The sequence below is a fragment of the Chiloscyllium plagiosum genome, unplaced genomic scaffold, assembly GCF_037043375.1.
Source record: "Chiloscyllium plagiosum isolate Xiang-an unplaced genomic scaffold, Cpla_swu_hap1 HiC_scaffold_10, whole genome shotgun sequence".
Classification (NCBI taxonomy): Eukaryota; Metazoa; Chordata; class Chondrichthyes; order Orectolobiformes; family Hemiscylliidae; genus Chiloscyllium; species Chiloscyllium plagiosum.
Window position 1 is genome coordinate 58,079,184 of NW_028270148.1, and position 16,727 is coordinate 58,095,910.

The 16,727-nt window shown below is 38.3% G+C and overlaps 1 protein-coding gene across 31 annotated transcripts in view; it reads right to left on the reverse strand.

The window, feature by feature from the left end:
- nrxn1a (neurexin 1a) overlaps positions 1-16,727 on the reverse strand; it is a 1,876,207-nt gene that overhangs the window by 1,746,731 nt on the left and 112,749 nt on the right. For 24 of the 31 annotated variants that reach the window (XM_043695929.2, XM_043695925.2, XM_087991380.1 and 21 more), the window contains exons 1-2: positions 16,403-16,536; positions 12,656-14,012 (exon numbers count right to left, since the gene is read on the reverse strand). In XM_043695929.2, the coding sequence (XP_043551864.1) occupies positions 12,656-13,376 (721 nt within the window). In that variant the 5' untranslated portion in view covers positions 13,377-14,012; positions 16,403-16,536. The other 7 variants (XM_087991361.1, XM_087991355.1, XM_087991356.1 and 4 more) reach the window with 3 other exon arrangements.

Consider the following 16,727-nt stretch of genomic DNA (forward strand, 5'->3'; position numbering starts at 1 on the left):
GGCTCCAGCCCGCAGCCAACCCTGCTCCACTTGGGTCTGCAGCCCACGGCCATCCCTGCTCCCTGCTCTGTGTGAGGCTCCAGCCTGCAACCAACCCTGCTCCACTCGGGGCTCCAGCCACAGCCATGCCAACTCCACTCGGGCCTCCAGTCCGCGGTCTTCCCCAATCCACTTGGGCCTCCAGCCCACGGCCATCCTGAATCCGTTCGGGCCTCCAGCCTGCAACCATCCCTGCTCCAGTCAGGCCTCCAGCCCATGGCCATCCCTGCTCCACTCGGTCCTCCAGTTCATGGACATCCTTGCTCCATGTGAGCCTCCAGCCCGTGGCCATCTCTACTCCACTCGGGCCTCCAGCCTGTAGCCATCCCCGCTCCGCTTGGGCCTCCAGCCCATGGCCATCCCTGCTCCACTCGGGCCTCCAGTCCATGGACATTCTTGCTCCATGTGAGCCTCCAGCCCGTGGCCATCTCTACTCCACTCAGGCCTCCAGCTTGCAGCCATCCCTACTCTGTTCATGCCTCCAGCCCACAGCCATCCCCGCTCCAATCGGACCTCCAGCCCACAGCCATCCCCATTCCACTTGGGCCTCCAGCCCACGGCCATCCCTGCTCAGTGTGAGGCTTCAGCCCACTGGTCGTCCCCACTCCACGCAAGCCTCCAGTAGACTGGCCATTCCCGCACTGTGTGAGCCTCCAGCTCACTGGTTGTCCCCTCTCTGCTTTGGCCTCCAGTCCACTAGCTGTCCCTGATCCACATAAGGCTCCAGTCCACTCTGCTCCATGCCTCCAGCCCACTCTACCTCAGGAGAGAAGACCAAGATGAGAAGAAGGGGGAAGAAAAGAAAATTGGGAAATAAACAGTAGGAGTGGAGGAGTTTGAGTGGAGCATCCTACTCTGTCATCATCTTGACTGGAAAATGAGATGTTGACATTTGAAGAATTCAGCGATAGTAAAGCAACAGAATGTCAAGCTGAGAGATTTGTTTCTTTCATGGTGCAGATCGCCTTTGCCTGGCACTTGTGTTGCTTATTACCCTAAATCTGATTATTGTCCAAGTTATATTGCAGACAGACATGGAACGCTTCAGTATCTGATGAATTATGATAAACTGAATACTGTTGAATCTTCAGTGAATATACCTAATTCTGACCTTATGGCAGAAGGAAGATCATTGATGAAGCAGTTTAAGATTGTTGGGCATAGGACAGTATTTTGAGGAGCACGTACAGGAGTGTCCAGAGCTGGGATGATCAGCTTCCAACAATTACAATCGTATTATTTTTTGAAAGATCTGACACCTACCAGTGGAGAGTTTTCTCCCTTATTCCCATTAACTTCAGCTTTATTAAGTCTACTGAATGCGACTCTGAATGAAATGCTGCTTTGATGTCAAGGGTAGTCACTCTCACCTCACCTTTGAAATGTAATTCTTTGGTTAACATTTGAGAATTGGAATCCAGTGGTCCTTATAAATTGAACATTGAAGATCAAATTATTGCTATGTAAGTACGACTTGATAAGACTGTTGACAACACTTTCCATTACTTTGCTGTGAAGACTGCAGTGATAATGATCAAAATAATGTTATAGGAGTTAGGATGTTATAGGAGTTAGGTGTGCAAGACATTGGTGAGGCCAGTTTTGAAATACTACATACAATTCTGGTTGCGTTTTTATTGCAAATATGTTGTTAAACTTGAGAAGGTGCAGAAAAGATTCACAAGAATGTTGCCAGGACTGGAGGGTTTGAGTTATGGGGAGAGGCTGAATACGCTGGGGCTGTTTTCCCTGGAAAGTTGGAGGCTGAGGGGTGACCTAATAGAAGGTTATAAAATCATGAGGGGCATGGGTTGGGTATATAGACAAGATCTTTTTCCTAGGTGGGGGGAATCCAGAGCTAGAGGGTATAGATTTAAGATGAGAGAGAAAAGATTTTAAAAGGACCTGAGGGGCAACATTTTTCATGCAGAAGTTGCTGCATGTATGGAACAAGCTGCCAAAGGAAGTAGTGAAGGCTAGTACAAATACAACATTTAAACGGTATCTGGATGGGCATATAAATAGGAAGGGTTGAGAGGGATATGGGCTAAATGCTAGCAAATGGGATTAGATCAGATTGAAATGTCTGGTCCAACAGACTAGTTGGACCGAAGGGTCTGTTTCTGTGCTGTATGACTCTATGATTTTAGGATCCTACGTCTGGTTGATCGGACCTACCTGAACAATCTTCCACGTTGTTGGACATAAGCAAATGTTGCAGATAGACATGGAATAACTGCACAACATTAATCCATTCAACTGAATACAATTCTACTACTGTTTATGTCCCCCAGGATGTCAAGGAACCCCGGTTTTGAGCTGCTAGATCTGTTCCAAATCTATCCCATTTCATACTTTGATAGCAACACACATTGGGTGCCTAATGTAAAAATGGGACTGTTGCCACAAGGACGATGTGGTAGCCGATGGTCTCATGGACAGATGCATCTGTGAGAGGCAGATTGGTGAAGACAACTTCAAACTGGCTTTTCCCTCATATCGGTGCTCTCAGCTCCTGCCACAGATTCAGTCTGGCACTTATGTCCTTCAGACCATGCCCAAATTGGCATGGTTTTACCAAGTCACTCTCTGTGATGACTTTGCAGATCCCATCTATATAAAGTACACTTTGTGACCTTGCCACAGCCAGTGCATCCTTGTAGTGGTGTTCAACAATGGAGCAAAACAGTAGGTTGTAATCAGCAGTATTCCTTGCCCATGTTTGAGCAGATGCCGTGAGACTTTGTGGACTCTGAGTCAGTGTTTGAGAGCTTTTAAAGTCACCCATCTGTTCCTGCGATTAATGATTCAACATCACTCTGGCTCTACTGTTCTACGTCCTCCCTCATTTAGAACTGAGCTGTTTGTGGTTCACAAAGTTGGCTCTGACTGCACTCTTCCAAGCAACTAACATCTAAAATGAAAAACAATTTGTGAGCGGGCCCTCAGGGGACTCCTGCAGTACCTGTCTGGTTCTGTCAGACTTTCTGGCAATCATTATCTTTTTGCTTCCCTACTCCTCGCTCGCAGTGTCACTGTCTCGCTGAATGTGTTATCTACTTAGCTCTTGGCCTCATACGTGGGCCAAGGTGACACAAATCACCCTTAAGTTTGAAAACCAGATTTCAAATTTCTTCAGTTGGTGCCATTTCCTGCACATTTGATTATCTGGAGCATCCACAATTTCTAATGTACAGGACATGCATTTCACTTGATTGAACTGGCCTGCCATGCCCTCACTTTATCTTCTTAGATTAAATTTATCTTACTTTGGTTTACTTGGACTTCACTGAATAAACCTTAAAACTATTGATTAAACTTTGTTGTGACAATAAATCCACTAATACATGGGCCTTACAACATTTCTCATCAACCAATCAACCCTCGAAGCTTTGGCTCTCTTTATGTGGCTTCTTACATATTAATATATTGTCTGTCACATCACAGTTTTAAAAGAATTGCTGAATCTGACTGCATCACAGACACCAAACTTTGCTCTTAATAAGGTCCTTCGAAAAAGTTTCACTAATAAAAACCTCTGAGGTAAAATCTTCATTCTATAAATCCACAGTGACTCCATGTTACAATACACGACTGGGAGTGTGTTTCTGAAGTACAGGAACCCCAACTGGCTGTAGAACCAATGGAAACCTTGTGCCATTTCTGTGTGGCTGGCCCAATGCAATTTCAATGCTGTCATCTACTTAACCTACCAGCATTAGATCTCCCACATGATTTAGGACACTGGAGACAGGGATCATGCATCTCATGAAAACTGCTAGCCAATGCCAATGAGATCAGTGGCTGTTAGCTATACAGCAAACCCCCGCTTAAAGTTGTGCTTCTGAAAACTGCAACTTTAAGAGAGACAATTTTATGCAAATCACAACTTCCTATTCAAACAAATTTGAAAGTGTCGTTCAACTCTGTCAGACCTTCCTCATCAGAAAAAAACAGTTTAAAACATTATATTTTTTTAAACTGAAATACTTTATATCATTAAACTCCTATATTGGTAAATTAAATTATGTCAAATACAAAATTAACTTATAAATATAAAAGAAATAAATTTACTTTCCACTTAGGTCCTTCTCACTGCCTGTACATCTCATGACTGATCTTGCTCGCTCCATATCTCACCAGAGGGTAAGCAGCAAGACGGAGGATGATGTAATGGCAGAAACCATTAATCAGAAGGCTGCAAGGAGGCTAAGGATCAGGGAGTAGCAGAGGCCACTCCAGATTGTACTGATGGATGTCATGACCCTGTGTCAAACTTGGTGGAATATAACCTTAAAATGAAACAGGCCTGATTAACTGACCAACATTAAAGTGAAAAATCACACAACACCAGGTTATAGTCCAACAGGTTTAATTGGAAGCACACTAGTTTTCGGAGCGACACTCCTTCATCAGGTGATAGTGGAGGGCTCGATCGTAACACAGAATTTATAGCAAAAATTTACAAGTGTGATGTAATTGAAATTATACATTGAAAAATTGATTGTCTGTTAAGCCTTTCATCTGTTAGAATACAGGGATAGTTACACTTCTTTCATGTGTAACCTTTTTTTAAAAAGTTGCATTCTCGGGTTAGCTGTTAACAATGGTGATAGCTAGACAATATGTTGAAGGTGTTAGCCCCCTGTGTTCTCTGTCTATGACCTGATGTTTAGATTGATTCTAAGCTAAAAAGTGACCTTGGGTCAAACGGGAGCTTGGGTTCATGTCACATTACAGGTGATCACTACTGCACTACACACACACACACACTCTCACACACACACAGATGCGCACACAGACACCCTTATAGACACACACATTCCCACACGCACCCCCTCACAGACTTAAGACACTCTGCACTCACTACACACACACACACTTTCTCACACTCACAACCCCCACCCCAGACAGACACACACAGACAGACAAAGACCCACATGCACATATATATTTTGTGGGGTGAATTTGTTCTTGCAGAGTTACATTGTACTTTGCTCAAAAACTGCATACATTCATGTAGAATTCTGAGCTCAAAAATTGCATGAATTTATGTAAAACTCTGTTATCTCACTTTTTAGATTAGAATCGATCTAAACATCATGGCGTAGACAGAGAACACAGGGGGCCAACACCTTCAACATATTGTCTAGCTATCACCAATGTTAACAGCTAACCCGAGAATGCAACTTTAAAGAAAAGGTTTTGTGATTTACACATGAAAGAAGTGAAACTATCACTGTATTCTAACAGATGAAAGGCTTAACAGACAATCAATTTTTCAATGTATAATTTCAGTTACATCACACTGCAAATTTTTGCTATCGATCCTGCCACTATCACCTGATGAAGAAGCGTCGCTCCGAAAGCTAGTGTGCTTCCAATTAAACCTGTTGGACTATAACCTGGTGTTGTGTGATTTTTCACTTTAATGTTGGTCAGTTAATCAGGCCTGTTTCATTTTAAGGTTATATTCCACCAAGTTTGACACAGGGTCATGACATCCATCAGTACAATCTGGAGTGTGATTTTTAACTTTGTACACCCCAGTCCAACACCGGCATCTCCAAATCATGAACATTAAAGTGGACAAGTTAAACCAGACTAAGTCCAGATTAACTGGAATGGTCCCAAGCACATTCTGATGTTCTTCTTTGGATCTAAGGATGCAGCAGTAGGGGCAGTCAGAGAAAAGGGCAGAGAGTGGTTTGCAGTGTCACCTCCCACCAACATTTCAATCACAGTTTCCTCAATTAGGTCAGAGCACTGGTTAGCGAGGAATCTCTACCAAGTGTTAAGCTGCTGACTGAGGTTAATTGATAAACGATAATATAAATATGAAAGTGTAATAGGTAGCACACAGAGGTTTGGTATGATGTGAGCTGTATGGATGTTCAGTCAATAACTCTATCATAAGGAAAAGGCATCTTGAACTCTGATTGACCAGTTGGTTGAAATCCTACTCAACAGAACCTGATCCTCACTAGGTGGCAGGCATAGCCATGGGAGAAATGTGTCAGTCCAATTAAATCTCTCAGATGCCTTTGAGTTCTGGTGGGTTCAGGCATAACTGGTAACAAAGCCTCATTAATGAACCTTCATTACTGCTTCAAGCCTTTCCCATTCCCAACATAATTTGTTACGCTTTCCAAACGGGAAATGGTGCAGGTACGTCTACCTTGATTCTCCCTGTAACACCCCAACATTCCTGCCCTATTATCACACCTATTCTGGATGGTTCAATTGGATTCTGCCACAAATACTCTCTCAGTGAATCAATATTGCTGCATCAAGATTCCTTCCATGAGTCAACCTAAAAGAGAGGTTGATTTGTTGACATAATAATCCCCATATCACCCATTTGGTCATTTAGCTTTTTTTTCCCCAAAGCTCAGGCATTATTCCTGATTCTAATGATCCCTGAAGGTAAATAGGGAGAGCATAACTGTTATTACTTGCCACATATTTAACAGTCCTGTGGTGAAGTGTATTCAAGCCTGATGCATTATTGTCCTTCAATTTCTGCAGACTATCAGTGAATTAATTGTCTGAAATATATTCTTGTTTAATATTTTGAGAATATGGTCAGTGTGGACTTGTTAGGCCAAGGGGTTTGTTTCTGTACAATATGACTTTATGGCTCTATTTCATCTCATTCTTCCTGTCATTTCAATTTCAGTTTGAGGAGGTTGCCTGTAGCCTATTCATTAAATACTCACAACACTTCAATGAGTACATTTGTGATCTTTTGGTTGACATCTTACTACATGAGTAACAGTACAAAAGATTAACTAATAGACTTACCTAATATATCACATTTGTCTATTTCATATGTTCTACAAAGTATTTACCAGGGTCACGCATTATAGTAGCTGTTATGTCAATTCTTTTTCTGACACATACAGTCCAAAAACATATTTATAAGACAATAAAACTTGTGTGAAGATTTACATTATCCTCTGTCAAAGGTTCGTCTTACAAGTGATTCCAATGTTAATAGTCGCATTTATAATTTCATTTATGAAGTCAAAACATTTCTTTTTATTTTCTTGGTGAAGACAACACTGCTGAGAGATGTACTACATTAAAACACCAGCATTTTTCCTGAATAACATATTTATTTAAAAATGGAATTTCATTGAATGCCTCCGTAAATGCATCTGACTGCTGTGGTATTATTACAAGATACATCTGAAAACAAAATCATTTCACATGAATTGGAACAATTTTATCATTCATGTCACACATCAGAAGTTATTATTTTCCTTATGCACACATAATCTACAATTTCACTAAAATCATGCTCTTCAACCTTTCTATCATTTGTAGCATTATTTTGATTTATGGCATATTTTCAATATAACCATACTACCAAGTACCTGAGAAAGATAAACGATTCAACAAGTTATTAAATGGTTGAACTTTTTTTATATTTAAAGGAGCCAAAGATATGAAAGGGAATAATTCATAACACACCAAATTTGGATGGCATTGCTGCAAACCAGTGTTTGCATTGGTAGTTAATAGTATTTAAATTTTGGAATATATTTTTACTGCCCTATAATGTCATTTATTTATGTCACTGTTGTATATTTGAATACAAAAGGGGAATATTTGTTCATTTCAAACATTCATGTAACATCATAGGTCATATGGCTATACGCTTACTTGATCCAGGAAACAAATATTCACAATACAACCATTTCTAACTGCAAAGTCAGAATAATCACTTGAAAATGTTATTATGTCACGATAAACGATATAACCGATTCTGTTTTTTCAGAGCCATGATCACAGTTAAACAAGAAAATAAATAATTTTGTTCAATTGAGAATTTTAAAACAAAATCCAAAAGAAAGTAACATTGTGAAAATGCCAATAAAACCATATTGTCACAGCTTAGTCTGACTCATATGATGATTTATTTGTCTTTCAATTTCCAAGTGTTTTCTATTGTCATGTATAAATAACACTCCTCTGCAACATTACTAAATGACTCATATCATCCAAGGTTTTCTGAAACCTCCAGTTGTGTCAAGGTCTCTACATGCTACATCTAACCATTTAATCAGATTTTCTAATAGGCAGAATATCCAGTAAATGCAGAATGATAAGCAACTATTGTCCATTACAGTCAACATTTCTAGTGAATCCTTTGTCAAACCAAAATATGTAACTGAGACTTTCACAGTATCTGACTGAAGACTTGAGTTTGTAACTAAATAAAACATCAAAATTTGCTTACTTATTCCAAGTTTTATATTTCTGAAATATTTTAATTTTCTTTCAAAAGGTATTTCCTTCTCTTTTGATGAATATAAGTCATTTTTTTTTCCATAACCAATTCCACACTTTAGGGAATCATGAAACAGCACATCCTCTCGGTGTTAAACTGTTAATCGCACTTCTGTACACCCCCATTTGCAATTTGCTCTACAACCAACAAATCAGTTATGCATTAAATTTCTACTTCATCTCGCCTCACAATTACATCTGCCAAACATGACACAAAGATAATAGTTACTAAGATCAGCCCAGTCATGAGAAATGATTAAAGGTTAAACTCATTAATATATATTTCCTATATCATAATACTAAATAAAAAATGGAGGAGAATCATGGGGCAAATAATCAATAACTAAGCTCCTGTATTCATCACACACAAAATTAAAAATTAATTGGCATTCTTCCTTTCAATTAACAATCAGCACAAGCATTACAGGGAAGTTAGAACCAGTGCAGAAAATACAATCCAAGGAAGCCAAATAAATATGGTTTTCAAATTCATCCCATAATTAGATGCACAATCTATACGAATTGTCAATAGAGGTAAAAAATGGCAAATTGAATCTTACCCTTAGGTGAGTGGGCTATTGTCCTCAAAATAATCCTATAGTCCACATTGTAACCAATAAAGTTTTGCCAAGCTAAGTAAAATAATACACAGGCAACAACAAGCAGCTAACTGCTTGACACAATGCACCTAATAAATATTTGGATCTTACATTTCAAGCAAGTAATTCAAAACTTTCCCCACAGAGAACCTACAAAACATTAAGGATCCCAAAATTCTTTACAGCAACTCAAGGCAAAGGTTAATCCAACCATGATTATATTAACATAAGGAATATCTGCTACCCACTTATGAACTTATTTTCCTCATAAATGCAAATGTGAGCACATGGGCATACCATAAGTATCAAAAACCTTTGCTTCCAAAATACTTTGCTGCATGACAGGAATCTGTGTACAAAGTAAGACAAATGTTGCATAAAGAAAGATGACTTTTGGAATAAAAATTCAAATGGGTGAATACTTTTGAAATACCAGATTTCTTTTTAATCTAACATTTATTCACTTCCCTGGCTTCAGGTGTATTCAGTCTTGGGGTGGAATTTTTGACATTTCTAGTTCTAGTTAAAAACAGATATGAGTTTAAAAAAGTGGTACAATCTAAGTAAAAATTGCCAATAGACTATTCTTTCATATTTTGTGCTTTTGAGTGCCTATACAAATAGGAATATATTAATGAAAATCTGCAAAAAGTGCGAACAAAAGTTAATATTCAATTCTTAAAGTAATTAATGAGAAACTCGCACATGTTCCTCAGAGTGGAAGGAAATTGAAAAAGTGGAACATTTTACTTCAGGGTAAAAGAAATGCCAGTGAACTTGTCAAACAAGATTTATTTCTTTCACCAAAATAGTGATGAGAGTGAATTGCAACATAGACAGTGCATCAGTTTATTCTACATTGCTTTTTCTGACATCTACTGTATTTAATAACTGTGTAAAGCCATGCAACTGTAATTGTATGAGTGCAAATTTATAAAACTGTCCATACTATACTAGCATTACTGTTGTACTCAAGGCTGTTTAGCTTCTGACTTTGCTTTTACTGAACTTGTAATTATCTGTTTTCACTTTCCATTAAAATTATCATAGCATCTTCGTCTGAGTTCCATTGCTTTATTTGTTATTGTACTTTCTAGCATTTTATTCTGCCACCAATAAATTATTTAACTTACAGCTGTATTGCACACATTACTTTGCTGTATTTTTATACAGTCTCGCTCTGCTTGTTATGTTAGAATCATTGTAACATTGCATTGTAGTTTCCATAATTATTTTCTCTTCGATCTCAGTTTTACATTCCTCAATCTGTATGTCTTTATTGGTCGAATGTCATTATACCCCCGATAATACAATGATTAATGTACATCATATTGTTCATTATTTATATTTTTGTTGTATTTGAAAACAATGATTAGATTCTGATTATGAAAGAAAATATTCCAGACTGATTAATGGGAAACTACAAGAAAAAGTCAAAATTTTCAAAATGCTCGAACTGGTTGGTGGCCTATTTCTAACCATTTTCAGCATGCGAGTCAGAACTCAGCATAGGAGTCAGAACTAAGCATTAGCAAGACTTGAGGTATTTCACTTTCATTTCAATTTTACTCATATTTATTGCAAAATTCTTCAAGTTGCAACTCAATGAACAATTCTGAGGCAGGTATAATGGTTAGTTCTACTGTAATTTATTAATTTTAGCAGGAACATGCAATCGACCAATTTTTCAAAAAATTTCAATCCCTTAGAATCAATGGCAGAATTAAATGAATTTCAAAAACAATTTGAGAAATGTATGTTTCTGTAACACAGAAAGAATATTTTGACATAGCCACTTTGTTTCTCAGATAAAAACATGTAAGAATTAGGCCATATAATCATATGAAGATTCAAAACTAAAAATGGGCAAAATTATTTTGTGGAAATTATCATGACAATCTCTCAAAATGGTATTGGTTTCCTATGTATAATATTAGTGAAGAACTGCAGACAACATATTCAATTAAATAATATATTCAGGCAATATATATTTATGAGTGAAAGGTTATTGCCACGATACTTTTCCTTTAATAGAAAGGCAATAGTTGATGGGAAAAATGTGCTTTATGTTGTGTTTTTAGGTTCAGCAACCCTAATCTTTTTGGTGTTGGAAACTGCATGTGTCATACAATACATTGCACTGCAGAAACGTTCCTTTGTTTTTTGAGAAGATAGTCAATGTGATATTTTCATCAAAGAAAACAACAATAACATTATGTATTTTGCACATTCACTAACAATCATTGAAAACTCATTACATTGTGCATCTGGACAAAACGAAAATGCATACAGTGATTACACTGAAACATTGACCTTTTAGACCTGAGCGCGGCAATATGTGCATCCAAATGCATGGCTTCAGTTTGAAATAGGCAAAATTAGAGACAATCTTTCATGTCGTTTGCCTTCCTTCATAACACTAAGTAATTACCATAGGCCCATAAAACTACTAGCCATCAAATGAACTGCTGCATGCAAGTGAGAAAAGAGTACTTAATAATCCTAAATTTTAGCATTAAAAATAAATCTGTAGGGGGAGTTAGCATGAGTATTAATGAACTCGACCCACAGAAATAAATTATTACACATTGTAAATTCATCTTCCCCACACATAAAAGGAATGACAGTAGCAGACAAGAAAAGTTAAATGGAGATCTTAATTTGTTAAATCAATTTTGTCAGTGTTTCACTACCAAGAATCTTAAATCTATAAATGACCCATAAATGAAAGCAAAACATGTAACAATTTTGTGAATTTAGTGGACTGTTTATTGTTTTTAATTATAATTCTGCTAATTCTAAAAATCATATAGAAAATCTGAGAACGACACATTTTAACTTTTAAAGAATTGACCACGGACACATTCATAATCTATATTGTGTAAGATAGTGACATGATAAAAATTAATCATGCAATTAATATTTTTAAAATTCATTTGTAATATTAACATTTTTAAAATTCCAGCAGTTTAACATTATTTTAATAAAATTTCCAGAGAAGTATTTAATGGAGAAATTTAAAGGGATGCCCCTGAAAGGTTGGCACTGGAAGCTTTTCAGGTTTCCCATGTACGTGTCCTCACCCACTACTGTGTGAAAACTAACTGTGGCAGGATGAAGCCTCAGAATTATTGAGAGCAGTTGTGGGAAGGCAGGGGTTCACCATGTGGTACCTTCCCATCTGATTAAATCCCTTCTTGCCACCAAACTTGCTATGAGAGACGTTATTAAATTCCACCCCTAGTTCTTACATACATGAGTGGGAATTAACCAAACTTGCAGAACTGAAAATGGACATTTAGAAATAAAGCTAGCACTTGAAATTTCTTGCACCAAATTGAATCAGTTAGTGTTTTAATTCATTATTCATATTTGTTTCTCCTTTATTGTGCTGTTGGCATTTGAATGCTTTACTTTAGAAAATGTCATTTTTACATTTATGATCTAGATTTAAGTAGAAATATTAGAGAGGCTTTTGAGTGTTTGATGATACAAAATAAAAGAAAAAGTTCATGGTGTCAGTTGTATGACCTAGAAATAAAGGGAATTAAGTTAAAATGGGCTTATATTAGAAGATGTCAGTGAACAAACCAAGAGAATTGCAATGGATATAAAGGATTTTGTCTCCGTTTAATCTCAAGTTATTGGATCATCGTTCTCCTACTACCAAAAGTTGGAAGAATTTTTAAAAATTAATGCAAAAAGACTTGTAGTCATCTTACCTTCACTGCAGTCTTTTCCTTGAAATCCAGTGTGGGAACAATCACAAATTGCCTTCTCCTGTACAACAGAGCAGGTTCCTCCATTTAAGCATAGACTATGATTTGTGCAAAGATAGTTTTCATCCATCTTGATTCCTTGACCATCAATAAGTGTCGTAGTCCCATTTCCAACCTTGAGGTCAGTTATTAATCCCTGGAATGGTTCTTGACTTCCTACTGATGTTGATGTTAATGATAGCACTGATGAATGAAATTCTGGTGGAATTCCACCAATGTACAATTTGCTAAAAACTGTCATGTCTCGTCTCTTTGACTTCACTTCAACTGTTTTGATCTCTTTGTCTACTATTAGTGTTGTCTTCCTGAAATTCCTCTGAATAACTACAGTGTGCCAAATACTATCATTCACTTTAGTATCCGACTGTAGAACAGCTGGTTCAGCACAGAAAATTGAAAAGCGAAGTTGAAGGTATCCATCAACAATTAGAAGTTCTAGAAAATCGCAGAATCCTTCATCATCAAAGTAAACCAGTAGACTACTGGAAATGTTGGTCTTCATATTAAAACTCATCTCACTTTCACAGCATGCATTCCACTTTGGGAACCTTGCCCACTGTCCTGCAGCTCCAGTAAATTCTAAACTGACCCCAAGGTTAACAAGGCATCCAAAAAGCAAGCCAAACCAAAGCAAATGACCTTTCTTCTTGATGACAACAGCCATCTTTGTAAGTGCAGTGTGATGTTGAATAATATACAGATTGCAAAATAATTTGTAACAAAAAAAGTCTCTCACGTTTTATAGATATGCTGTGTGTCAAAAAAATGTATCCCTTAGTGAATCCAACAAGTTGGTTTCTCCAGCAAAATACTGATGGCAGTCTTTTAGGTTAGGTATTAATTATAGTGCGTCAGCAAAACAAATTGTATCAGTGGCCCATATCCACAGTGGATTTTGCTTAGTCAATCAGACAACAGCTTTTTTTTGTAGCTCCAGCTCAGAAAATAACTGGTGTTTAGATTTTCTCTGGAAAATGAACTTATCCACATTTGGATCTGACAGGTGACTTTCTCCAGTTTTGTTTGATACTCCCCGTCAGTGATCCCATTAAAATACCAAAATTGCTCTGTGTGACAGATTCCAAGCACAGATCCTCAGAATCATGCCATCATGTTAAAACAGACACTCTGAGTCATCATTCGTGGCTTCCTGGGCTGCCAGCTTCCCAGTGGTGCTGAAAAATCATAAACCATCAAGTAGCTCAGCAGCTGCTTGACATGCAAAGCCTGTCAGCAAGTCTTCCTTTCAGGGCCAAACTGTGATTCCGGCATTTACAGCAGCTTCAACACAACTCGCAATCTGCAAGGAATGAAAGCAATAAATAATAATATGACCCCAGCTCAGTTTAAAACCATCTTACAATAATATGCATGAACATCTCCCTGCAAATGCTTGTTACTGAAATAAATCATAATCCACAGCCTATGAAGTAATGAATGCATTAGAAACTTTACACTCTTATTTATTGATACAGAATAATTAATTGCTCTAGTCATAAAACGACTCAGGCAAAAAAAAATCCAACATGGAAGCCACTTCTTTCAATTACTTGTCTATTTCTAGACGTCAATCTTATTTAACTGGTAGCTATTAAAATAATCTTTAATCTCTTCTTGTTCAATGAAACAATTGGTTCTTACATTGGTTGATAAAGGTATACATCATAATTTTTTGACAGCTATTGAAAGAAAGGAACAGAATTTTGTGATGCAGAAGGCACTTAAATTAAGAAATACCTTTCTTTGTGCCTTACATTACTGCATAATGTTATCAAAAAGGAGATAGTGGCTTAAATTATTAACGTCAGCAAATTTAAATGCACTCTTGTTTTTGCTACACTGGAGATATAAGTGATACTACTCAGTTTGTCATTATTCATATTTTAAAATTCACAGACAGAAGGAGGAAGTTGACAATACATCATTGTATTCTCACTAAAAGTGCATCTAAGCATAGCTATTTATTCATGAGCACCTTGACTTTATTACTTGGAAGATCCTGACTACATTGGTGAAACATCATCGGAAAACTAAGATGTTGTAAAAACAGCCGCTATGGTACAACCTGTTAGGAACAGTTTGGAAAGGGGTATCATGCTGGGGAAACATATCAATGTTAACAAAGGGTGCACATTTTCAAACACCGTGATTATCTGCATTTATCGTTCCGATTAAACGCAGATATTAGTTATGTCTTTGATACGACATAACCACAAAGAAAGATTGGACGAAAGTTGCATATTTATAATTGTTAACTGTTTCGTGATCTGCTTGTAAGGTTCCGATATTATTAAGCCAAACGTACGTCTGACCATTCTAAAACAGTCTAAAAATATTTCCTACACCCCATTTCCAACACAAAAGCTTTTTTTTTCACAAACCGCTGTTTAATTTTCAAGTTATGTCTCGGAACGGTTTATCGAACTGTATTGAACCTCTATATCTAATTAACGTTTTAAAAAAAAATCCCAGCAGTGAATATTACTGTGCTGTAGTGGGTTATAATCTTCACCAAGGGAAGAGGAGGCGCATCCCAACTCAGTAAGCTCAGATCGATCTTTACTCAACACTGGGGCACTCCGGTAATATTAAATTCAAGGGGCACCATTTACTGAATTACTTACCTGGGGACAGCTCGTATTTTGACTGCTTTCAGTCCTAAACTGAACATGAGTAAACTATAACAGGAAGTGTGAAAACAGCCAAAGGGAATCTAAATGTGGCACAAACCTCTGACTCGATCGCGGGGTTTATGAAATTCACATGTATGGGGAAGGAATTTTACACTCAGAAATAAAACCAAGATACCGTTATGTAAAATACATCTTTACAAATCATCTGGACCTCTGGACATCAGAATGGGAGTTTGCTCACAGGATAATGATTATCCTACTCTCTGTTTTGTCTGAATGGAAAGGGAAGCCGGAACTATTTAACATTCATGCACCGTAAGGGGGGGGGGGGGGTGAGGGGGGCATTTTATAATGTTCTTCACAGCGAATTTGAGATGAGCCGTTAATCTGTCAGTAATTTCTAACGAAATATGATAGCCTTACCTCCCCACCTCCCTGCCCACTCCCCCCCCCCAAACCAACTGTATACTCGGCATTTCACTCATCTGTAGTTAATTCCGGTATTTCAATTCTAACCCCGTCACAAAAAAAGAAACATGCCTCGTACGAACAGTGAGGAAAAGCACGGTCGAAACATGTCAAAAAAATTCCACTCAGTGTCACGTTCATTACCAGGCGATCCTTTCCCTGCTATCTCAGATCAAAGGGGAATTATCTTGTAATTACACAAATCATACATACAAATCCCGTGCCAGCCCTTTCTGAAGGGTTACCAGCTCATCACATGAAGAGACGGCAGCATCTCCCTCATCCCATACACACACGCAAACATTTTACATGTTATCGACAGAGAAACCTTGCTCAGACGCTGAATAAATCCCAACTGCCTATTCAAGGAAATCAGTAGCTTCCAGATCAGCGAAAAGCAGGTACACAGATAGAGATCGAATCACTGTGTCCGGTGCATAAAAGCGTGTGTCGAGCACCGCCTTCACCACAGCACTGTACATGTCGTTTTATACCTACAGCATCTGTGCACCGCTATGCCCGTATCTGTCAGGGCCAGAGTCTGTGTAGCATTGCATCCGATTTAAACATGGAGCTGTTTTTTTTTTACCTGCAGTACATTCCCTGGTCGTTAGAGATGGCTGTGGGCTTTTAACTGTGAGATGGGATCACATTGAAATGTTTCCCTGGCTCTGCCGTGGTCTTTCTGCTGCTTGCTTCTCCCATCTCTGTTTACATTTGCAGGACAGCAGGCTCTCTCCACCACCCCCCACACCCCCCTCCCCCCCCCCCCCCCGGCTCCAGCTCGCTTTCTCAGCCGCTTGCTGAGCCGAGCGCGTCACACGGGCGTTTCTCTCGAAGCGAACCAGCACCGACGCTGCGGGAGCAGCAGCAGCAGCTCACAAGCGAATCTCTGAATCTCTCCCTCTCTCCGT